The 23,836-nt window shown below is 44.7% G+C and overlaps 2 protein-coding genes across 23 annotated transcripts in view; one reads left to right on the top strand and one right to left on the bottom strand.

The window, feature by feature from the left end:
- YY1AP1 (YY1 associated protein 1) overlaps positions 1-9,127 on the bottom strand; it is a 29,030-nt gene extending 19,903 nt beyond the window's left edge. For 2 of the 12 annotated variants that reach the window (XM_008970177.5, XM_034937148.3), the window contains exons 1-3: positions 9,011-9,115; positions 8,139-8,281; positions 465-505 (exon numbers count right to left, since the gene is read on the bottom strand). In XM_008970177.5, the coding sequence (XP_008968425.1) occupies positions 465-505; positions 8,139-8,281; positions 9,011-9,057 (231 nt within the window). In that variant the 5' untranslated portion in view covers positions 9,058-9,115. Of the gene's footprint in view, positions 1-464; positions 506-3,587; positions 3,710-8,138; positions 8,458-8,739; positions 8,893-9,010 lie in introns of those variants that run through there. The other 10 variants (XM_034937120.3, XM_008970181.5, XM_063604755.1 and 7 more) reach the window with 10 other exon arrangements.
- Positions 9,118-23,836, top strand: part of DAP3 (death associated protein 3) — a 47,890-nt gene continuing 33,171 nt past the window's right edge. For 3 of the 11 annotated variants that reach the window (XM_055100628.2, XM_063604964.1, XM_055100619.2), the window contains exon 1: positions 9,185-9,324. Coding sequence is in view for 2 of the 11 variants with exons in the window: in XM_063604962.1 (XP_063461032.1) it covers positions 9,154-9,255 (102 nt within the window). In the remaining 9 variants the exon portion in view is untranslated. Of the gene's footprint in view, positions 9,325-23,836 lie in introns of all 11 variants that reach the window. The other 8 variants (XM_063604966.1, XM_063604963.1, XM_008974595.5 and 5 more) reach the window with 4 other exon arrangements.

Genomic DNA, 23,836 nt, shown 5'->3' with positions numbered 1-23,836 from the left:
ATTACTTGAGCCTATGAGTTCCAGAACATGGCAAGACCCTGTCTCTACAAAAAAATAAAATAATTAGCCGGGCCTGTAGGTGTGTGCCTGTAGTCCCAGCTACTCAGGAGGCTTAGATGAGAGAATTGTTTTGAGCCCTGGAGGTCGAGGCTGCTGTGAGCTGAGATTTCACCACTGTATTCTCCAGAGCCTGGGTGACAGAGCAAGACTTCGCCTCAAAAAAAAAAAAAAAAAAAAAAAAAAAAAAGCTTCAAGGAAAATTTTAGTAAGAATAACCTACATGTGGATAATCAAGAGTCTAGCAGTTAACAAATTTCCCTTGTCATTATATTCTTTCCCAGGTAGACTAAAAGGAGAATTGGTTCAGTCCCTCTTCTAGAAGGAGCATCACAGAGACCAAAGGACACATTTTGTTGGAGAACCAACTTACAATCCCATGTTCTCACTTGAGGATCATTACTCACAGTTTCAAACAGATCTTCCATCAGCTCATTTGCTTCCTTTTCTGCAAAAAAGCCAAACGTTGTTGGTATAAATTAGATTCATTTTACAATAAGGAGGAATTCCATGTAGACAATGTATGATGTTTTCAACAAGGCATCTGACGAATTCTTCATATCTATCCTTATTCCTGAGACAGGGTCTCACTCTGTCACCCGGGCCGGAGGGCAGTGGCTTGATCTCGGCTCACTGCAATCTCTGCTTCCCAGGCTCAAGCGATCCTCCCACTTCAGCCCTCCAAGTAGCTGGGGCAACAGGAGTGTGCTGTCATGCCCGGCTAATTCTTCCATATTTTGTAGAGATGGGTTTTCCCCATGTTGCCCAAGCTGGTCTTGAACTCCTGAGCTCCAGTGATCCACCCACCTTGGCTTCCCAAAGTGCTGGGGTTACAGGCATGAGCCACCACGCCCAGCTATCCTTCATTCATTTATTCAAAAACATTTATTGAGTACTTACTATGTTTCAATCCCTGTTTTAGATGCTTGGGATATATGAGAGAATGAGAGAGAGAGAGAGAGTTCTAATCTCATTGAACTTAAATTCTAATAGGAAGAAGACAAGGAGAAAATGCGAGCTAGATGATTTTTTTTTTTTTTTTTGAGACGGAGTTTCACTCTTGTTGCCCAGGCTGGAGTGCGATGACACGATTTTGGCTCACTGCAACCTCCGCCTCCCAGGTTCAAGCTATTCTCTTGCCTCAGCCTCCCAAGTAGCTGGGATTATAGGCATGCACCACCACGCCCAGCTAATTTTGTGTTTTTAGTAGAGATGGGGTTTCTCCATGTTGGTCAGGCTGGTCTCAAACTCCTGACCTCAGGTGATCCGCCCACCTCGGCCTCCCAAAGTGCTGGGATTACAGGCATGAGCCACCATGACCAGCCCAATGATTTTATAATTAGATGGCCTATCCAAACCCACACAATACTGAATGGAATCAAGAGACAAGTCTCCCAACCTGGGCAAAATGTCAACATATCTCTAGAAAAAAATTTATCTGGGCTTGGTCGCGCATGCCTATAGTCCCATATACTTCAGAGGCTGAGGTGAGAGAATCTCTTTGAGTCCAAGAAGCAGAGGTTGTAGTGAGCTGAGACCGTCCCACTGCATTCCAGCCTGAACGACAGAGCAAGACACTGTCTCCAAAAAAAAAAAGAGACAGACAGAGACAAGTTTCCAACAGTGTTTCATAGGACTCTATCTTTGGACCCGACCTATTCAAAAACTCCATCAGTGAATTAGAAGACCAAGAGAACATACTTAACAAATCTGTAGATGATGTAAAGCTGTAAAGCTGAAAGGGACTGCCAATCCAATTGATGGAAAATTCAGAATCATATTTTCTCAAATCAACTGGATGTAACACGTAAGGATAAATTTGAAGTTCTACATTAAGGATTTTTTTTTTTTTTTTAAATAGAGCCAGGGACTTGCTATGTTGCCCAGGCTGGTCTTGAACTCCTGGGCTCCAGCGATCCTCCCACCTCATCCTCCCAAAGTGCTGGGATTACAGACATGAGCCACCCCACCTGGCAAGATCTTATATGTGTATTCAAGATATTACACAACTCACTAAGTCTCCAGATGAAAACCAGAATCTCTAAATATAGTTTGACAGTTTGACAACACCCAATGACAGACTAAATGAGAAATTAGGAGGCAGCTTGATTTTTTTTTATTTCCTCAGAGATCTTTGTTCTGAGTTCTGACTCTTGTTCTACAAATATTCAAAGTCGAAATGATTATCATGTTAATGGGTAAAGAGCTTCAAATCTTTGGCTATCTCATTTTTTTAAAATTTTTATTCATTTGTTTTACCTTATGTGTTCCTCTACAGTGGATATCTAGGAAGTTAACGACCATTCTAGCTATCTAGCATTCTGGTTCTTGATATCATGTAAAATGAGTGTTCTGATCTCTGACACACAAAGCTATTTAGAAGATAAAAAATAGACATTTTTTTCAACAATCATTTTACTTTTTTCTCTACATCTACATACTCTACATGTCAGAGTTTTTGTTTCTGTTTCTTCGAGAGTAGCTGGGATTACAGGCACCTGCCACAACACCTGGATAATTTTTTGTATTTTTAGTAGAGATGGGGTTTCATCATGTTGGCCAGGTTGGTCTCCAACTCCTGACCTCAGGTGATCCACCCGCCTCAGCCTCCCAAAGTGCAGGGATTACAGGCATGAGCCACTGCACCCAGCCAAGTACTTTGATTCTTAATGGAGGATTTAATCCACTGACATCCCAAAGGACAAACTATCCAGTGGAATTCCTGGATAAAACACAGGCACACAGTGTCTCTTCCTCAGAGGAAAGAAATTTTTGTCAACAGAAGAATTTTGCTCTTCTGGGCGTGGTGGCTCCTGCCTGTAATCCTAGCACTTTGGGAGGCTGAGCCTGGAGGATCACCTGAGGTCAGGAGTTCGAGACCAGCCTGGCCAACCTGGTGAAACCCCGTCTCTACTAAAAATACAAAAATTAGCCTAGCGTGGTGGCTAATGCCTGTAATCCCAGCTACTTGGGAGGCTGAGGCAGGAGAATCGCTTGAACCCGGGAGTCGGAGGTTGCAGTGAGCCGAGATTGCGCCACTGCACTCCAGCCTGGGCGACAAGAGCGAAACTCCATCTCAAAAAAAAACAAAAACAAAAAAAAACAAAATTGATTTGCTCTAGCAGAAAAATAATTATATTTCAGGAATTCCTTCAGGAATCCTATACCAGTACTGAAAGATCCTATATTGGAAAATGAAAATGCCCAAATTAATAAGTCCTGAGATAGAGGAGAAGGGATCTTGTTTTGTCCATCACTGTATCTTAGTACCTGGAATAGTGCTTGGCACATAATAAGCATTAAATACATACATGGCAGTCTTGTTTCTGAATCAAAATGAGGTGGTTTAATGAAAGAGATGGGTTTGGCTAGGCGTGGTGGCTCACACCTGTAATCCCAGCACTTTGGGAGGCTGAGGCAGGTGGATCACTTGAGGTCAGGAGTACGAGAACAGCCTGGCTACTGGCTAACATGGTGAAACCCTGTCTCTACTAACAATACAAAAATTAGCCAGGTGTAGTGGTGCGTGCCTGTAAACCCAGCTGCTCAGGAGACTGAGGCAGGAGAATCACTTGAATCCGGGTAGCAGAGGCTACAGTGAGTCGAAATCCTGCCACTGCATTCCAAACTGGGCTACAGAGCAAGACTCCGTCTGAAAAAAAACAAAACAAAAAACAACAACAACAACAACAAGTGAAATACTGAAATACTGATCAGCTTTAAAAAGAGAACTGTCATAACCACCCCAATTTAGTTCCAAGACTTAGGCTTCCCCACCAAGGCAAAATTAACACAGTAAGAAGGCTATTCCAGTTCATTTTGGAGAAAATCTTGGATTTGGTAAGCAGGTAAAAAGAGCTGGGCATGCTGGCTCACATCTGTAATCCCAGCAAATTGGGAGGCCAAGACAGGAGGATGGCTTGAGGCCAGGAGTTCGAGACCAGACTGATCTACATAGCAAGACCTGGGCCGGGTGCAGTGGCTCACTCCTATAATCCCAGCACTTTGGAAGGCCGAGACGGCTGGAGAACTTGAGGTTAGGAGTTCGTGACCAGCCTGGCCAACGTGGGGAAACCCTGTCTCAACTAAAAATACAAAAATCAGCAGGGCGTGTTGGCACGCGCCTGTAATCCCAGCTATTTGGGAAGCTGAGGAAAGAGAATCACTTGAACCTGGGAGGCAGAGGTTGCAGTGAGGCAAGATTGTGCCATTGTACTCCAGCCTGGGCGACAAGAGCGAAACTCTCTCTCAAAAACAAAAACAAAAAAAAAACAAAAAACCATAGCGAGACCTAATCTCAATTAAAAAAATAAAGAAATTGTATAGACATACATGCACATATATGCACACTACACACACATATCACATGTACGTTTTGAGAAAAATAACACCATGAACCTACTACCCGTTAAAAATTAGAGAAAATATTAAACTTTTCACAAATTTACATAGCATTCTTATACAGGGGCCACGTCAATAGAAAGAAAGGACTATCAGACAATTTTTCCTAAAACTTCTCCATTATCTCACTGAATCCTATAATCTGTCCTATTAAAACACCTTTTTAAATTTCTTGCTTTTTTTTTTTTTTTTTTTGTGAGACAGAGTGTTGCTCTGATGCCGAGGCTGGAGTGCAGTGGCATGATTTCAGCTCACTGCAACTTCCCCCTCCCAGTTCAAGCAATTCTTGGTTCAAGCAATTCTCGTGCCTCAGCTTCCCGAGTAGCTGGGACTACAGGTGCACTCCAACACAAGCAGCTAATTTTTTGTATTTTAGTAGAGACGGGGTTTCACCGTGTTGCCCAGGCTGGTCTCGATCTTCTGAGCTCTGACAATCCGTCCGCCTCGTCCTCCCAAAGTGCTAGGATTACAGGCGTGAGCCACCCCACCTGACCAATTTCTTGTTCTTTTAAAAGTACAGTAATTATTTTTAAGTTCCAGTACTAAATTAATGGGTAGTCTGTCAAATAGCTACTGGATTTTATATCAGGAGGGCTTTCTACATGTATGTATACCCAAAAATGACATTAAGACCTTTTTACATAAACTCACTGTAGAGATATATCCCAAAACAAGGTAAGGAATATAAATGATGTTTACCTTCTTTTCAAACCAACAGTTCCTTTATACAAAAACACCAGATGATACAAAACATATTTTTTTTAAGTACAAAGTTCCATACAGAATAAAATAAACACTTTATGGTTATTCCTAAGAATAAGTAGTGACAAAAAGTCTTTGCAATTGGGTAATAAAATTTCAGCTTCTAGGAATATGTTTCCCTCTTCCTTGTCCTTTTGAGAGCTGCCACCATCACACAATTCACAACATCTCTTCAACCACAGAAAATTAGCGTCTCTTCAAGCACAGAGACCATATATTAATTATCTTTGTGTCTCCTGCATAGGATTAACTCAGTGTTTGTTATAACTAAGTTAAACTCCAAGACAGGAGCTTCAAATCACCTCAGGCCCAATCCAAAACTGAAAAAAAAGACACTTCTCAGAGTTTGAGAACAAAAAGATACTGACAAAGAACAAAGCCATAGATACTTGTGCGACATTAGCTTCCCTTTTTACCAAATACAGAGTCATTTACTAATACTTCAGAAATAAGTTTGCAGACGATAAAAATAATAAATTAAAAACATGGATCCTGTCAACATGTTCAAATACTAACATAGACTCCTTCACCTTAAACTCATACTAACATCCACACACTCGAACAATGAAAATGAAAGGTTTTCAAATGAGATCTAAATATAAATTGGCTCTATTTCATTACAGTTTAAGTTCCTAAAATCATATATATAAATCATGTGATTGCGCTTATGCTCATCTTCTAACTTGAGGGCCCAGTGTCTTTCATCCGATTCTCTGAAGGATAAGTGACCCCAAAAAACTTTTAAGAACCACTAATCTAGCCTATCAAGAAACATCCCATTTTCCAGAAGAATACAGCTAAGTTGGCTTAGTTCATGCATTCTTACCTCATATTCATAGAGAGTTCATAGAGGGGATCCTTACTACATGAAATCAGTCTTTTTTTTTTTTTTTTTTTTGGAGATGGAGTCTCCCTCTGTCGCCCAGGCTGGAATGCAGTGGCGCAATCTCAGCTCACTGCAAGCTCTGCCTCCCGGGTTCACGCCATTCTCCTGCCTCAGCCTCCCCGAGTAGCTGGGACTACAGGCGCCCGCCACCACGCCCAGCTAATTTTTTTGTATTCTTAGTAGAGACGGGGTTTCATCCTGTTAGCCAGGATAGTCTCGATCTCCTGACCTCGTGATTCGATCTCCTGACCTCGTGATCTGCCCACCTCAGCCTCCCAAAGTGCTGGGATTACAGGTGTGAGCCACCGCGCCCTGCCGAAATCAGTCTTTCAAAGGATTCCTTCAGCCCAGCCAAGAAGTTCCAACATCCACAGGCACATATATTAACAATTACCAGAACCCAAAAACAGTTCTCTGGTTTTAATTCCACACTGCCTCCCTCAACTTAATACCTACCACCGTCAAAACAACTCCCCTCAGATTGCATACAGGCTATTTACAGAGACACCTTGATGATCCTCACCTCAAGGCATGGACCATTCATTGAATGGTTATATTTGTTGAATGAGTGAAAAAGGATCCTTCCTCCCACAGATTTCAAGTTAAGCTGTCAGCACCCATGCAGCTGCTCTGGTACAAGTTAAGCTGTGAAAGCCTTCTCCCTCACGCATACAACCTTAAGTGTCAGAAATGCTCTGCTTCCTCCATAAATCCAAAATAATACAGTCATGGATATGCATTTCATACAGGTCAGACTCGGCAAGGACAGCTACGTTCCACATACATATCTGACACAACCGGTCTCCACCAAATACAATCCAACCAGTCTTATGTGCTCCTATCTTTCCAGCATACTCAGATTTGCCGACAAAGACTTCCTGAGGCACCATGGTATGCTGAATATACTGCTGCAGTAGTAGTGAAAATATGGGAGTTACAGTTCCAACTTTGTCACCAATTTAACATGTGGCCTTGGAGAAGTTCTCTCCTTATGCCTAAATTTCCTATTTTGTAAAATGGAAGAAAGCATCCTACCATTTTCACAGAGATTCAGTATCACAAAGAAACTGAAAGAGCTTTCTTATTGTATTGTAAACTATTACTATAAACCCGCGACAACAAATAAGGCCACCCATTCTTTACAGCTTTGTAGCAATGATTCTGTTAAACATATTTTGGCCCTTCACATTTACACAACTCACTCTAACCAAAGGCACAAACTATTCTTAAGACCACAACTGGCTACGCTAAGTTTCTCCCCTCCCTGACCTCACAGACACATGCTGTACAGAACACTACCATTGCCGCTCTTTCCCAACAAGTAACTAGGGGCTCCCAATCCCTAAAATACACACACATATCAACCTGCAAGGAACCTCCCAACATTTATTCAAGAAATAAGCTAACTTATAAGGGGAACTCCATTACACTTACACAAATAAAGGCAAACTCTTCCGGAAACACTTGCCATCCTCACATACACACACCAACACAGCCGCTACACACCAACAGACCATCTGTCTTCTAAACCAAAAACATCTCTTTCCATGTACAAACTAACCAGTGACATTTATTAAACTTACAACACTGAGATCATCCTGTCGTTCCCACATACCGTTCAACGCGGCAGGGACACCACAGACCTTGTCACACAGGTAAAATCCCCTCTCAAGATCGTGTCCTCGACCCCTCTTATCCCTTAATTAAACACACACAAACTGGACTATGGGGGAGGCTCCGATCATGCCTACAAACACAAACTAACCTGTCAGGGGCACAGCCGACTCCGCCTCCACTCGCTTACTTACCAGCCCCCTCCGGGAGTCTGCCTGTCAGGGACACCCCTTCACCCCGCCTGGCGGGACTTCCCGGTAGGCTCAGGATCCCCCTCCCTGCTCTCCCCTCCCCCATCTTCACCACTGCTCTCCTAGAGGTCCAGGTCCGGGAGATGACAGTGGCTCCCAGAAAGCCCAGGATTCAATCGCTGAGAGAGTGCTTCGGCCCGAATGCCGGCCCAAATCGTTCTACTCACCGTGTCGGAGGCCGAGGCCGAGGCCGAGAGCGATGAGAGTGCAGGGAAGTGGGGAAGAGGGGGTGGCCGCCAGGCTCCTCCGCTTCCCTGGGTCCACCGCGGATCCCTCCTGCTTGTCAGGAGGCGGCCAGCGGGTAAGCTGACTGGCGGAAATGCGAGACAGGAAAAGGGAAAGGTGGAGGGCTAAAGGGGGCAAACTGAGAGGAGGCGGATCCCGCAACCAACACTGGGATCGTCTCCCCTCGCAAAGCGAACCCAAAATGGCGGCGGCAGCGGCGGCAGCAGAGTGGCCGCGGCAGCTCCTCCAGAGGGAGGGAGCTAAGGGCGCCTAGCGACCCCCCCAACCTCCCACTCCTCCCTCCTCGCGTTCTTCCCCACGGTCCCCTGCTTCGCCCGACTCGGGCCATGTAGCGCGCACGTCAGCCCGCACGCGTACGAGTGTCTACGGGCTCGTCGCTGGCTGCTCCCACCAACCACCACCTTCGGCCGTCCCGCGAGCCAGCCAGCCCGTACGCGCTCACCCACGGGAACCTCCTCGCCCAGTTCCCCACTCCCCCTCAGACCCTGTCAAGCCGGCTCCAACGCAGGCCCTCACGCGTACCTTCAGCGGCGCGAGTCCAAGCCTTCTCCACCTCCTCTTCTCTCCTCCCCCTCCTTCCCCGCCCGCACGGCCACCAACCGCCGCCAAAGCAGCCGCCGCCAGCCCCCCCACCCTACACTCCTCACGCGTGCGCCTCCCACAGTCCCCACCGCGGGACTGTTCCATTCCTGGCGGCTGCAGGGGCAGGAGAGGAAGGGACCGGCAAAGCGAGTCTGGCTTGTCGTTTGACTGGAATTGCCAGGGTGGCGGGCCGAGTCCCATGACAACCTACCTCCCTGGGTTCGTCGCCGCGGCGCTGCGGCTCGCCTCCTCCTCCATGGGACCGCGGCGAGAGGATCGAGGGCGGCCTAGCGCCCCTCTGCCGGCCGGTGGTTGGAGGCCGCGGCGGCTGCGCGTTGAGTCGTTTCCTGCCGGATGACCCGACCCTTTTTTGCAGTCTCAGGACGGGCGCTTTGGAGCCGGCCCCAGGCAGTGTGTGTCGGTCGCCTAGTCTGGAGAACTAGTCCTCGACTCACGGTGAGGGAATGGACCGGCACGGGGGTTGTATCGCTGAGGGAAAGGAGCGGGACTCCGGACCTCCAGGAGGTAGGGAGTGAGGCCGGTAGACCGGCGCGCCTCCGGGGGGGATTCCTCCCGGGCGTTGAGTTGCCAACCTGGGACCCGAGGAAGATCGGCGTGGTGGTGTGCTTTTTGTTGTTGTTAACCCTCCTCGGATTTCTCGAATTTCACACCACTGTCCATATGCGATGATGTTTGTTTGCCCTTGACGCACTTACTCATGGATGGTACTTCAGCCTCGTTAGACAGCCTGGTGATGGAGGATGAAGAAACCATGTGCTTCTCATTCAGTTCTGGACTCAGTTTCCCTTGTCTTCAGCAAGTTATTTTTGTTAGTTCCTTATCAAAAAGTGTACATAAAAATTAGGCAACTCCAAACATGCCTCCAGGGTTGGTGTGTGAAATAATAAGATAGGGCTGGGCGCCGTGGCTCACGCCTGTAATCCCAGCACTTTGGGAGGCCGAGGCACGTGGATCACAAGGTGAAGAGATCGAGACAATCCTGGCCAACATGGTGAAACCCCGTCTCTACTAAAAATACAAATATTAGCCGGCCGTGGTGGCGGGCGCCTGTAGCCCCAGCTACTCGGGAGGCTGAGGCAGGAGAATTGCTTGAACCCGGGCGGCGGAAGTTGCAGTGAGCCGAGATCGCGCCACTGCACTCCAGCCTGGCGACAAAGCGTGACTCCGTCACACACACACACACACACACACACACACACACACACACACACGAAATAATAATATATGTAAAGTGGAATTAGCTCCTAGGCATAGGGAAGGTGCAGAGTATTGCCGTGTTGTCATTTACAGTTCTGTTGATGTCGATAACGTTTGTGGGTGTAATGGGTAGTGTTCTGTCCCTCCAAGTCGTTAATAAAACAAAGCAGGCCGGGCGTCTTGTTAAATAGTTGTATCAATGACTTGAATTAGATTAATGAGGATATATTTTTCAAATTTATGCCTTTTACAAAATTTTTAAAGAGTAGGTAATGTCGGTGATAGATATAAAGAAAGGAAAAGATCTCCAGATGTGGAATCTTCTACTGGATCCTGTAACAGAAAGAAGACATTAGGCTGGGCGCAGTGGCTCACACCTGTAATCTCAGCACTTTGGGAGGCGGAGGAGGGCGCATTGCTTGAGCCTAGGAGTTCGAGACCAGCTTAGGCAACACGGTGAAACCCCATCTCTACAAAAAGACACAAAAATTAGACAGGTGTGGCACACGCTTGTAGTCTGAGCTACTTGGGAGGCTGAAGCAGGAGGATTGAGGAAGAGGTTGCAAAGTTAGCCGAGATCACGCCATCACACTGCAGCCTAGGTGACAGAGCGAGACCCTGTCTCAAAAAAAGAAAGAAGACATTAGCAGAAAAGCTGAGGAAATGCAAATAAAGTCTGCAATTTTTAAATAGTATTGTACCAGCTTTAATTTCTTAATTTTGAAAATTGTACCATGGTCATATGTATGTAACATTAAGGAAAGTCTAATGAAAATTGTAAGAAAGCACTTTGTACTACCTTTGCAACTCTTCTGTAAATTTACACTTTTTTTTGTTTGTTTGCTTTGAGATAGGATCTATGTCGCCAAGGCTGGAAGGCAGTAGTGCAGTCCTGGCTCACTGCAACCTCAAGCTCCTTGGCTCAAGGGATCCTCCCACCTCAGCCATCTGAGCAACTAGGACTACAGGCACGTGCCACCACATCCAGCTAATTTATTTATTTTATTTTTTCTTTTGAGACGGAGTCTCGCTCTGTCACCCAGGCTGGAGTGCAGTGGCGCGATCTCGGCTCACTGCAAGCTCCGCCTCCCGGGTTCGCGCCATTCTCCTACCTCAGCCTCCTGAGTAGCTGGGACTACAGGCACCCGCCACCACGTCCAGCTAATTTTTTGTATTTTTAGTAGAGATGGGGTTTCACCGTGTTAGCCAGGCTGGTCTCGATCTCCTGACCTCATGATCCACCTGCCTCGGCCTCCCAAAGTGCTGGGATTACAGGCGTGAGCCACCATGCCCAGCCTCCACTATCGAACTTTAGAACATTTTTTATCACCCCCAAAAGAATCTTATCAGTAAGTTGCTTTCCATTCCTCCCTCCCATTGCCTCTCGCAACCACTAAATCAGTTTATGTAATTAATAAGCAAATTATGGACATTTCATGTAATTGAAATCATACTATATGCAACTGTCTTCTTTTACTTTGTTTTGAAGGTTCATCCAGTTGTGTAATGCATCAGAACTTTGTTTTGTATTGCCAAATAATATTCCATTATATGGCTATACCACGTTATGTTTATTCATCAATTGATGGACATGTGAGGTATTTCCACTTTTTGGCTCTTTTGCATAATACTGCTACGAACATTTGTGTACAACTTTTGCATACACTTGTTTTTATTTCTCTTTTATACCTGAGAGTGGAATTGCAGGTTCATATGGTAACTCCATGTTTTACCTTTTGAGGAACTGCCAAACTTTTCCAAAGTGGCCTCACTGCTTAAAAAATCCTAACAGCAACATATAAGAATCCTAGTTTTTCCAGATTCTATCCAACACATGTTATTATCAGTTCTTTTGAATTTCATCATTCTAGTGGGTGTGAAGTGTATCTCATTGTGGTTTTTATTTGCATTTTCTTAATTTTGGGGGACCAGTCTCAGCACCACCCGTAGGGTATCCGAAGTCCGGTGGCGACAAAGGAATGAGAAGAGACAGGTTAAGTGTTCATAAAGGTGGGAGCCAGGGGGCCAGTTGCAAAATGGAGGCTGCAAAAGGCCCAGAGTTCTGATCTCCACACTGTTTATTGAGTACAGTCACTTAGATCTAAGAAGCAGATGTTCAGGGCGAAACAGTCAAAGGGAAGCAGTACGTCATACACATAATCTGTAGCAGTGGCGGTTTAAGTGAATCTCCTTTGTGCTTAAACAACGTATCTTTAGTTAGCTGGTGGGAGTGGGCTTAACTAGGAGCCTGCATATCTAGCCACATTCCAATGCTTCAGAGGAGCGTCTTTCTTCTTGAGCACAGTGTTTATAGATAAGAGAGCAGGTTGTGCTCAGAGCATGGGAACATAATGGTGATAAGAAGGCTTTCCTCCTCAGAGTCCTCTTGTGGCTTTCCACAACTTACTGTCCCATGTTTTTATGGCCAGTTTATGCAGGCACCCTGTAAGCCTTTTTCCCAACATGCCCCCCTTTTTTCTTTTTTAAAACCACCATTGCTATTAAGACTTGTTCCTGGTGTCTGGTCTCTCTCCAGAGGCATCTTCCGCATCTGCAGACTAAAAGCAAACAGCATAAACAGATACACATTAAAGCAAAATTTGCGATAGTTGATTCTCCAACGGTCTTAATCCACTTGAGAGGATTTATGTTTGAAAGTCCATCAGCAGCTCCAGTGAGAATGTCAGTCCCAGGCAGGAGAGTTAAATGAGCCTGAGATGCTTTAAAAACCTGTTCCTTTAATTTGGCTATATTCAGTGTAAAATTTCCATCCCTTTCTTCCAGATGATGTCTAACTTTTTTACAGTGATGTTCAGTAGCATTGTATGAATGGGGAGTTATGCAGAAATCAGAAGTATTCCAATCACATTGCATTTGCAATCGATGCTCTAAGCTTATTATACGATCTCTCATCCAAATAACAGTCTGTCTAAGATCATTTATTTGATTTGCCAATTGTTGGTCTATCCGGGTCTGATAATTCCACAATTTTGAGGAATTATTTTGCCAATTATTTACATATTCTGCAGTTTGAACAGAGGAGTGTAAAGCAATTCCAGCAGCCACAACAGTAGCTGTGACTGCAATAAGGCCCATAATGACTGCTATAAGGGTAAAAATAAATCTTTTTGTTCTGGTAAACACTCCCTTTAACATTTCTGTGAGGATATGAATGGAAGAAGAGGCTTTCCAAGGTCTATTGAGGGAAACCGGTATCTAAACTCCTCTAGCCCTCACCAGCAACACAGATGTTTTCACACCAAAAACGTGGAATCAATACAGGTGAAAAGGTAACAGTTTTGACAAGTAATAGTTTGAGAATTAGGTCGAATATCAATATTTCCGACCATCAACATAAAAGGAGGCTTGACACAGCTCTGAATGGGTGCCATTCGGTTGGAAGAAAACTGATACACAAATTGAAGTCTCTCACGTTTTCCCTCAAGATAATATTTTTCTTCCCAAACCTGAATATGAGATTGGGCCATCATTACCTTCCATAATTTGGGATGTTCAGGGCCTATTATTGGATTAATCATTTTTGGATGTGGGCCGGCTATACCAAAATTGGTTGAAATTATGGGAAACTGGGCATGTTTTTCAGTGTAAATAGTGTCATCTCTTTGATAGTATAGTTCCTGTTTTAGTCCTGTCTTGTATCTATCATTCTGATTGGTACAATTAACTGCAAAGGTCCCCTTAGGGGACCAATCAGTGACAATTCCATAGGAATTATTTTGAAGTACCACAGCGTGATCAGAGATGCAATCGTGGCTGGGAGTGGTGGCTCACGCTTGTAATCCCAGCACTTTGGGAGGCCGAGGCCGGCAGATCACCTGAGGTCGGGAGTTCAAGACCAGTCTGGCCAACATGGAGAAACCCCCTCTCTACTAAAAATACAAAATTAGCAGGGTGTGGTGGCACATGCCTGTAATCGCAGCTACTTGGGAGGCTGAGGCAGGAGAATCCCTTGAACTTGGGGGGCGGAGGTTGCAGTGAGCTGAGATTGCGCCATTGCACTCCAGCCTGTGCAACAAGAGCAAAACTCCCTCTCAAAAAAAAAAAGAAAGAAAAAAAAAGAGATACAATCCTTTCAAATCAATATTTCTAAATCCTTTGACTGTTGTTGAGGTTGTTGACACCTCTCTTTTCTGGGCTTAAACTGTTACAGTTGAACTGAACTCTGTGAATGATCCGGGCTCCATCCAGAAAATAAATGATAGGATACCGGTCTTTGATTATGACCTGAAATTTTAACTAGCCAATGTTGTCCGTAGCCTTTTAGGCAACCGACAGCTGGCCCTATGCAAAGAGGAGGGGAACTGATAACCCATGGACACATTTATTAACATTCCTTCCTCCTCTGGGTGAGAGGGCCCTTGAGTATCTGTAGGCTCAGGAATCCAAACACTATTATTAACATAAGCCTCAACCGGGGGTTCCAACCATGTGACAGGCCTAATTAAAGATGGAAATGGGACGTATGCCCAATAGGTATAATTTTGGTCTGCTGTAGCCACAGGGAGACTTACCACCATGGTAATTACCGCAATCATAGCTACCATCAGGTTACTCGAGGTTAGTGGTTTTTGTTGTGTTTTCAGGTTTTCTTCTGCAAGGTGGGTCAGCCTCTTGATCTGTCCCCAAGTTGGTGGGCTCGCTTGATGGGTTTTGTTGGTCTTCATCTGGTCCGCTGAAATGTTCATTCGAGCCATCAGGCGTGCTGGGGGTGGAGATCTTGGTTCCAAAATCCTTTTCTCTTCTTTGGAAATTTGCTCATGGTAGAATTTAAGATGTCTTGTAGGTACCCAAACTGGAAGCTGGTTTTCTTCTGGGGAAATACAAACAAACCCTCTTCCCCATGTTATAACTCTCTTTTTCCCAGGTCTTTGTTTTAAAGTCCTTCCACCACACAGGTTTTCCTTCATGAACATTTACCTTCTGTCCTGTTAAATGCTCTTCAGCTGCTATAGTAACCTGATTGCGGAAGATGTTCAAAAAATTTAAGGTAACAAGAGCCAATTGTAACTGCATATGAGGGGTGGAATATTCCCTATTTCCCCCTATTTTCTTTTTATGTAATTGCATTTTTAAGGTTCAATTGGCTCGCTCAACAATCGCTTGCCTTTGAGAATTATAGGGGATAACCGTACTGTGTTCAATGCTCTGTTGTTTTAAAAATGTTTGGAAAGATCTACTACAGTAGCCTGGTCTGTTGTCTGTTTTTAATTTTTGTGGAATTCCCATGACAGTAAAACAGGAAAGCAAGTGTCTTTTTATATGTGTTGTAGTCTGGCTGGTTTGGCAAGTAGACCATATAAATGAGAATATGTATCTATGGTCACATGGACATAAGAAAGTTTGCCAAATGCAGGAATGTGGGTGACGTCCATTTGCCAGATCATGTTAGGTGCCAACCCTCAAGGGTTAACACCAGATCCTTGATACAGTAGTTGCAGTACCTGGCACTGAGGACGATGTTGTACAATGTCCTTGGCCTGTTTCCACATAATTTGATAGTTGTTTGTAAGTCCTGTTACATTAAGGTGTGTTAATGAGTGGAAAGTCTGGGCATCAGTAAGTATGGGGGAAACCAACAAGTCAGCTTGCTCATTAGCCTCAGTCAAGGGTCCTGGAAGATTGGTATGTGCTCGGATATGAGTTATATAGAAAGGAAAATCCCGAGCACACACAGCTGTTTGTAAAGAGTTGAACAATTGATAAAGCTGTTTATCAATAATATATTTAATTAAGGCAGTTTCAGTATGCTGAGTAGCTTATACAACATAAGCTGAATCTGAAACAGTATTAACTGGCTGATTAAAATCTTCTAATACTGCAATCATTGCCTGTAATTTAGCTCTTTGGACTGAGGAAGAGTTAGTGTGGATAACTTTACCACAAGGTCCCACATATGCCACTTTCCCAGTACTGGAGCCATCAGTAAAAACAATCATGCCTCCTTCCAAAGGGGCATCACGAGTAATTTTCGGAAGAACCTATGTAGTTAATTTTAAGAACTGGAAAATTTTATTTTTAGGATGATGATTATCAATACATTCAATAAATTCTGCTAAATTAACTTGCCATGTAACTGAGTTAATAAATGCCTGCTTAATGTGACTTTTATTTATTGGAACTATAATCTTATTGGGCTCAGTGCCATAAAGTTTAACAATTTGCGTATGAGCCTGTCCAATTAAAATTGTGATCTGATCTACATAGACTGTAAGTGTTTTCATGGTATTATATGGCAAAAAAGACCATTCAACCAAATCATTATTTTGAACAATAACCCTCATTGAGGAGTGTGAAGTAGGGAACACAATGAATTGAAAAGGCAAGACTGAGTCAATCCTACTAACCTGGGCTTGCTGAATTTTTTTTTTTTTCAATTACTCTTAACTCATTCATGGCCTTGGGTGTTAATTCTCTTTTATGGTGTAAGTTGCAATCTCCCCTCAATATTTAGAAAATATTAGACATAGCATAAGTAGAAATTCCTAAGGTGGGCTGAATCCAATTAATGTCTCCTAACAATTTTTGAAAATCATTTAAGGTATTTAAAGAATCTTTTCTGATTTGAACCTTTTGAGGCTTAATGGCTCTATCTTGTACTTGTATCCCCAAATATTGAAAAGGAAGAGTTGTTTGAATTTTGTCAGGTGTTATAAGCAATCCAGCATTTGTAATTGCCTTTTGCAAAGATGAATAACATTGAATAAGTTGGTCTCTATTTTTTGTTGCACATAGTATGTCATCCATATAATGAATGATGTAACAATCTGGAAATTGATCTCTAACAAGCTGGATAGCTTTGCCTACAAAAGTTTGACAAACTGTGGAACTGTTTAACATACCTTGGGGTAAAACCTTCCAATGATATCTGGCTGCAGGTTCTTTGTTATTAATGGCAGGGATAGTAAAGGCAAATTTTTCAAAATCTGTCTCTGCCAAAGGAATTGTAAAGAAGCAGTCTTTTAAATCTATAATAACAAGCAGCCAGTCTTTAGGGAGCATGGTGGGGGATGGGAGCCCTGGTTGTAAAGCTCCCATTGGTTGCATTACAGTGTTGACCTCTTGCAAGTTGGTCAGCATGCACCATCTACCGTACTTTTTTTTAAATTACAAATACTGGGGAATTCCAAGGAGAGAAAGTGGGTGAAATATATCCTTTTTCTAGTAGTTTTTTAACTATTTCATGGAACGCCCCCAAGTTTTTCTGAGGGAGCGGCCACTGTTCGACCCAGACAGGATGCTGCAGGGCGAGCCTGAATTGCTTCTTCACCATAGTGAACTGCAGGTTGGGCAGTAATGGGTGCGGCAAGCTGAGTTTCAGGCTCCCTCCCCCTGCACTCACTCGGCTGAGGAGGAGGTGGCCATTCCGGACATTTCTCTGAAGAAGCTGCGGGCTGAACAATTTTCTGTGTAGGTTTAGGGAGACCGGGGGGATTGGTAGAAATCACCTCCGGTATCGGGGGAACCAGCCCCCAATATTTCAACATAGGTTCTATTTTCCGTAAGTGTGCCAGTCTGAGAAATAAAGAGAAAGAGTGCAAAAGAGAAATTCTACAGCTGGGTCTCCGGGGGTGACATCACATTTCAGCAGGTTCCATGATGCCCCTGAGACGCAAAACCAGCAAGTTTTTATTATGGATTTCAAAACGGGAGGGGTGTACGAATAGGGAGTGGGTCACAGAGATCACATGCTTCAGAGGCAGTAAAATATCACAAAGGCAGAGAGGCAGAGCGAGATCACAAGGCCAGGGCGAAACTAGAATTACTGATGAAGGTCCATGTCCCACTGGGCACATTGGACATTGATATTGATAAACATCTTAACAGGAAACAGGGTTCGAGAGCAGACAACCGATCTGACTAGAATTCGCTAGGCTGGAATTTCCTAATCCTAGCAAGCCTGAGGGTGCTGCAGGAGACCAGGGCATATTTCATCCCTTATCTACAACTGCATAAGACAGACACTCCCAGAGCGGCGATTTTACAGATGTCTCCCTGGGAATGCATTCGTTTTCCCAGGGTTATTCCTTGCTGAGAAAAGAATTCAGCGATATTTCTCCTATTCGCTTTCTGAAAGAAGAGAAATATGACTCTGTTCTGCCTGGCCCCACAGGCAGTCAGACTTTATGGTTATCTCCCTTGTTCCCCGAAAATCATTGTTATCCTGTTCTTTTCAAGGTGCCCAGATTTCATATTATTCAAACACAAATGCTTTACAAACAATTTGTGCAGGTAATGCAATCATCACAGGGTCCTCAGGTGATATACATCCCCAGCTTATGAAGATGATGGGATTAAGAGATTAAAGTAAAGACAGGCATAGGAAATTATAAGAGTATTGATTGGGGAAGTGATAAATGTCCATGAAATCTTCACAATTTATGTTCAGAGATTACAGTAAAGACAGGTGTAAGAAATTATAAAAGTATTAATTTAGGGAACTAACAAATGTCCATGAAATCTTCACAATTTATGTTCTTCTGCCATGGCTTCAGCCGGTCCCTCTGTTTGGGGTCCCTGACTTCCTGCAACACTCTGGACTCTCCCTTTTTATTAGTACTTGGTAGGGGTGGTTCAGAGTCCTGATCATTAAACTCCTCTCTCTCCTCCTCTGACTCAGCCTCATCATCGATCTGAAAAGGCTCCAGTGCTGTACGCACCAATGACCAAACTGACCAAACAGGCAAAGGAATTTCCTTTCCCTTTCTTTGTGCTCTTTTAAGGTCCTTTCCAATTCTTTCCCAATCTTTCAATTCCAAAGTTCTCTGTTCTGGGAACCAAGGGCAAAATTGTTCCACAGCATAAAACAAATCCATAAGATTTTTCGTATCAACTTTTACACCACTACGCTTCAAGAGCTGCCATAGCAAGCTCAAATACATGGCGTACTTACTTTCAGTTTGTCCCATTTGTGTCCCTAGCTTTCTCCAAGTGCCCCGCTCACCTGCAGAGCTTAAAACTTTTTCGTCCTTGGGAGTCCTTTGTCTGTCGGTCCTCCATTTCACACGCTTGAGCGTGCCTTCACTGGATTCTTTCGGGCCTCATGTTGGGCACCAGAATGTAGGGGACCAGCCTCAACACCATCCGTAGGGTACCTGAAGTCCGGTGGCGACAAAGGAATGAGAAGAGACAGGTTAAGAGTTCATAAAGGTGGGAGCCAGGGGGCCAGTTGCAAAATGGAGGCTGCAAAAGGCCCAGAGTTCTGGTCTCTACACTATTTATTGAGTATAATCACTTAGATCTAAGAAGCAGATGTTCAGGGCAAAACTGTGAAAGGGAGGCAGTACGTCATACACGTAATGTGTAGCAGTGGCGGTTTAAGTGAATCTCCTTTGTGCTCAAACAGCATATCTTTAGTTAGCTGGTGGGAGTGGGCTTAACTAGGAGCCTGCATATCTAGCCACATTCCAATGCTTCAGAGGAGCGTCTTTCTTCTTGAGCACAGTGTTTATAGATAAGAGAGCAGGTTGTGCTCAGAGCATGGGAACATAATGGTGATCAGAAGACTTTCCTCCTCAGAGTCCTCTTGTGGCTTTCCACAACTTATTGTCCCATATTTTTATGGCCAGTTTATGCAGGCACCCCATGAGCCTTTTTCCCAACACTTAATGACTAGTAATGTTAAACATCTTTTCAGGTGCTTATGGGCCATTTGTATAACTACTCTGGAGAAATGCCTACTCAAATATTTTTCCTTTTCATTTTTTTAATTTGAGGCAGGGTCTTACTCTGTTACCTGGGCTGGAGTGCAGTGGTGTGATCATAGCTCACTGCAGCCTCAAGCTCCCAGGCCCAGGTGATCCTCCCACTTTAGCCTCCCAAGTAGCTAGGACCACAGGCTCACACCACCACACCTGGCTAATTTTTTAAATTTTTGGTAGAGGACAAGGTCTCATTATGTTGCCCAGGCTGGTCTCAAACTCCTGGAATTAAGCAGTCCTCCCTTCTCAGCCTCCCGAAGTGTGAGAATTACAGGTGTGAGCCACTGCACCTGACCCTTTTGCCTATTTTTAAATTGAGTTGCCTTTCTTTTTTTTGAGACGGAGTCTCGCTCTGTCGCCAGGCTGGAGTGCAGTGGCATGATCTTGGCTCACTGCAGCCTCCACCTCCTGGGTTCAAGTGATTCTCCTGCCTCAGCCTCCCCTCTAGCTGGGACTATAGGCGTGCACCACCACGCCCAGTTAATTTTGGTATTTTTGGTAGAGACAGGGTTTCACCATGTTGGCCAGGATGGTCTCAATCTCTTGACTTCATGATCTGCCCGCCTTGGCCTCCCAAAGTGCTGGGATTACAGGCCTGAGCCACTGCACCCAGCCTTGAGTTGACTTTATTGTTAAGTTGTAAGAGTTCTTTATATATTATGGATATAAGTTAAGTTCTATGTGATTTGCAAATATTTTCTCCCATTCTGTGGGCTGTCTTTCACTTACTTGATGGTATCCTTTGAAGTACAAGTGTCTGATTTGGATAAAATTCAATTCTCCATTTTTAGTTTTTTTGCTTGTGCTTTTGATGTTATAGTTAAGAAACCATTGCATAACACATGATAATGAAGATTTACTTTCTTCTGTAGAAAATTAGAAAACTTGGGCCAGGCCCCGTGGCTCACACCTGTAATCCCAGCACTTTGGGAGGCCGAGGCAGGTGGATCATGAGGTCAGGAGATCGAGATCATCCTGGCTAACACAGGGAAACCCCGTCTCTACTAAAAAAAACACAAAAAATTAGCTGGGCATGGTGGCGGGTGCCTGTAGTCCCAGCTACTCGGGAGGCTGAGGCAGGAGAGTGGCGTGAACCCGGGAGGCAGAGGTTGCTGTGAGCCAATGAGCTGAGATCACACCAGTGCACTCCAGCTTGGGGGACAGAGCGAGACTCTGGCTCAAAAAAAAAAAAAAAAAAAAGAAAATTAGAAAACTTGCCCCTGCAAGTTTTATTCTTGGAGCTCTTATGAGTACGTCTATGATCTATTTTGAGTATGATGTGAGGTAGGGGTCCATTTTCATTCTTTTGTGGGTGAATTTCAGGTTGTCCCAACAGCATTTGTTGAAGACACTATTCTTTCCTCATTGAATTGTCTTGGCATCCATGTTGAAAATCAGTTGACCAGGCCGGGCACGATGGCTCACGCCTGTAATCCCAGCATTTTGGGAGGCTGAGGCTGGTGGATCATGAGGTCAGGAGGTGAAGACCAGCCTGGCCAAGATGGTGAAACTCCGTCTTTACTAAAAATACAAAAAATTAGCCAGGCGTAGTGGTGGGCACCTGTAATCCCAGCTACTCAGGAGGCTGAGGCAGAGAATTGCTTGAACCTGGGAGGCGGAGGTTGCAGTGAGCTGAGATGGTGCCACTGCATTCCAGCCTGGGTGACAGAGTGAGACTCCATTTCAAAAAAAAAAGAAAAAGAAAAAGAAAAATCAGTTGACCATGATGTAAATGTATGCCAATACCACACTATCTTGATTACTGTAGTTTTGTAGTAAGTGTTGGAATCAGGATGTATGAGGCCTCCAAATTTGTTCCTTTTCAAGAATACTTGGGCTATTCTAGGTCTATTGCATTTCCATATGAATGTTGAGATTAGCCTGTATATTAGTCCATTTTCACGCTGCTGATAAAGACACACCCAAGACTGTGTAATTTATTAAGAAAAAGAGGTTTAATGGACTCACAATTCCACGTGGCTGGGGAGGTCTTTCAATCATGGTAGAAGGCAACAAGGAGCAAGTCATATCTTACATGGTGGCAGGCAAGAGAGCATGAGAGCCAAGCGAAAGGGGAAACACCTTATTAAATCATTAGATCTTGTGAGATGTATTCACTGTCACATGAACGGTATGGGGAAACCGCCCCCATGATTCAATTATCTACCGTGGGGTCCCTCCTACAACACATGGGAATTATGGGAGCTGAAATTCAAGATGAGATTTGGGTGAGGACACAGCCAAACCAAATCAGCTTGACAAGTTTTTTCTTAAGACAGGGTCTTGCTCTGTCGCCCAGACTGGAGTGCAGTGGCATGATCTTGGCTCACGGCAACCTCTGCCTCCCGGGCTCAAGCAATTCTCCTGCCTCAGCCTCCTGAGTATCTGGGACTACAGGCGCCCGCCACCACACCCAGCTAGTTTTTTGTATTTTTAGTAGAGATGGGGTTTCACCATGTTAGCCAGGATGGTCTCGATCTTCTGACCTCGTGATCCACCCGCGTTGGCATCCCAGAGTGCTGGGATTACAGGCGTGAGCCACTGCGCCTGACCTAGACTTTTTAAACTTGAAAACTAGTGAGGGCCAGGCATAGTGGCTCGCGCCTGCAATCTCAGCACTTTGCGAGGCTAGGGCAGGAAGATCACTTGAGGCCAGGAGTTAGAGATCAGCCCAGGCAACATAGCCAGACCCCATCTCTGTAAAAATAAAAAATTAGCCACCAGGTGGTTGCACGTGCCTGTAGTCCCAGTTACTTAGCAGGCTGAGGAAGGAGGATTACTTGATCCTAGGAGTTAGGGGCTGCAGTGAGCCTAGATTGTGCCACTGCACTCCAGCCTGGGCAACAGACTGAGACTCGATCTCACAAAATAATAAAGTAGTGAGGAAATCCTGAAGAATTTTAAGCAAGGCTTCAGTGGAGAAAATGTTTAAGTCTGGATGCTGGTAGATCATTTATTTTAATTTGGGTTCAAGATGATAGTGTCCTAGAACGGAAGCTGATTACACGTTCTGACCGTCATTTCTCATAGTGTCTATAACATAGGCAAAATAATAGCTCCAGTGTCCACAGGCACGCCTATGGAAAGAAGTGCATCTGGACCATGTCACACACTCCTTCCTCTCCAGTACCCAGCCTGCTTCCTCGTCCACAGCTCTTCCAGTAGTGGTTGTGCCGGGGAGCATTGAGAAGATCTGGGGAGCACAGTGGGGCAGGTCAAATACTATTGGAGTGACATTGCACTCTAGAAAAGGAGCCCTGAAATCCCACAAGTGAAAAGGCAGGCAGGCCAGTAGAGACCATCCCAGTCTTATTCACCACTATAGACTCTGTGTAGTGTGGGCGTGTGGAAGCGTGTCATATGCTTCTTGAATGACTGAGTTTAGGAGTGCTTTGGAGTCTTCATTAAATAGTATGGCTGGGCAGGCGGCTTACGCTTGTAATCCCAATACTTTGGGGGGCTGAGGCGGGAGGATCACTTAAGGTCAAAATTTTGAGAACAGCCTAGCCAACATGGCGAAACCCTGTATCTACTAAAAATACAAAAATAAGCTGGCGTGGTGGCGGGCGCCTGTAGTCCCAGGTACTTGGGAGGCTGAGGCAGGAGAACTGTTTGAACTCGGGAAGTGGATGTTGCAGTGAGCTGAGATCATGCCACTGCGCTCCAGCCTGGGCGACAGAGCAATATTCCATCTCAGAAATAAACAAACGAATCCAGTATATTCAAGGCCAAGTGCGATGGCTCATACCTGTAATCCCAGCACTTCGAGAGGCTGAGGTGGGAGGATCACTTGAGTCCAGGAGTTCAAGACCATCGCTGGCAACATAGTGAGACTCTGTCTCTACAAAATAAAAAAGCCAGGCACAGTGGCACGTGCCTGTAATTCCAGCTACTTGGGAGGCTGAGGTGGGAAGATCGCTTAAGCAGGGGAGTTCGAGGCTGCAGTGAGCTGTGATTGTGCCACTGTACTCCAGCTTGGATGACAGAGCAAGACCCTGTCTCAAGAAAAATAACAAATGTGATAAAGTTGAAGCAGAGCATGGTGGCTCACACCTGTAATCCCAGCACTTTGGGAGGCTGAGGCAGGAGGATCACTTGAG

The sequence above is a fragment of the Pan paniscus genome, chromosome 1 (genome assembly GCF_029289425.2).
Source record: "Pan paniscus chromosome 1, NHGRI_mPanPan1-v2.0_pri, whole genome shotgun sequence".
Classification (NCBI taxonomy): Eukaryota; Metazoa; Chordata; class Mammalia; order Primates; family Hominidae; genus Pan; species Pan paniscus.
This window is presented reverse-complemented; position numbering and strand designations above follow the sequence as displayed.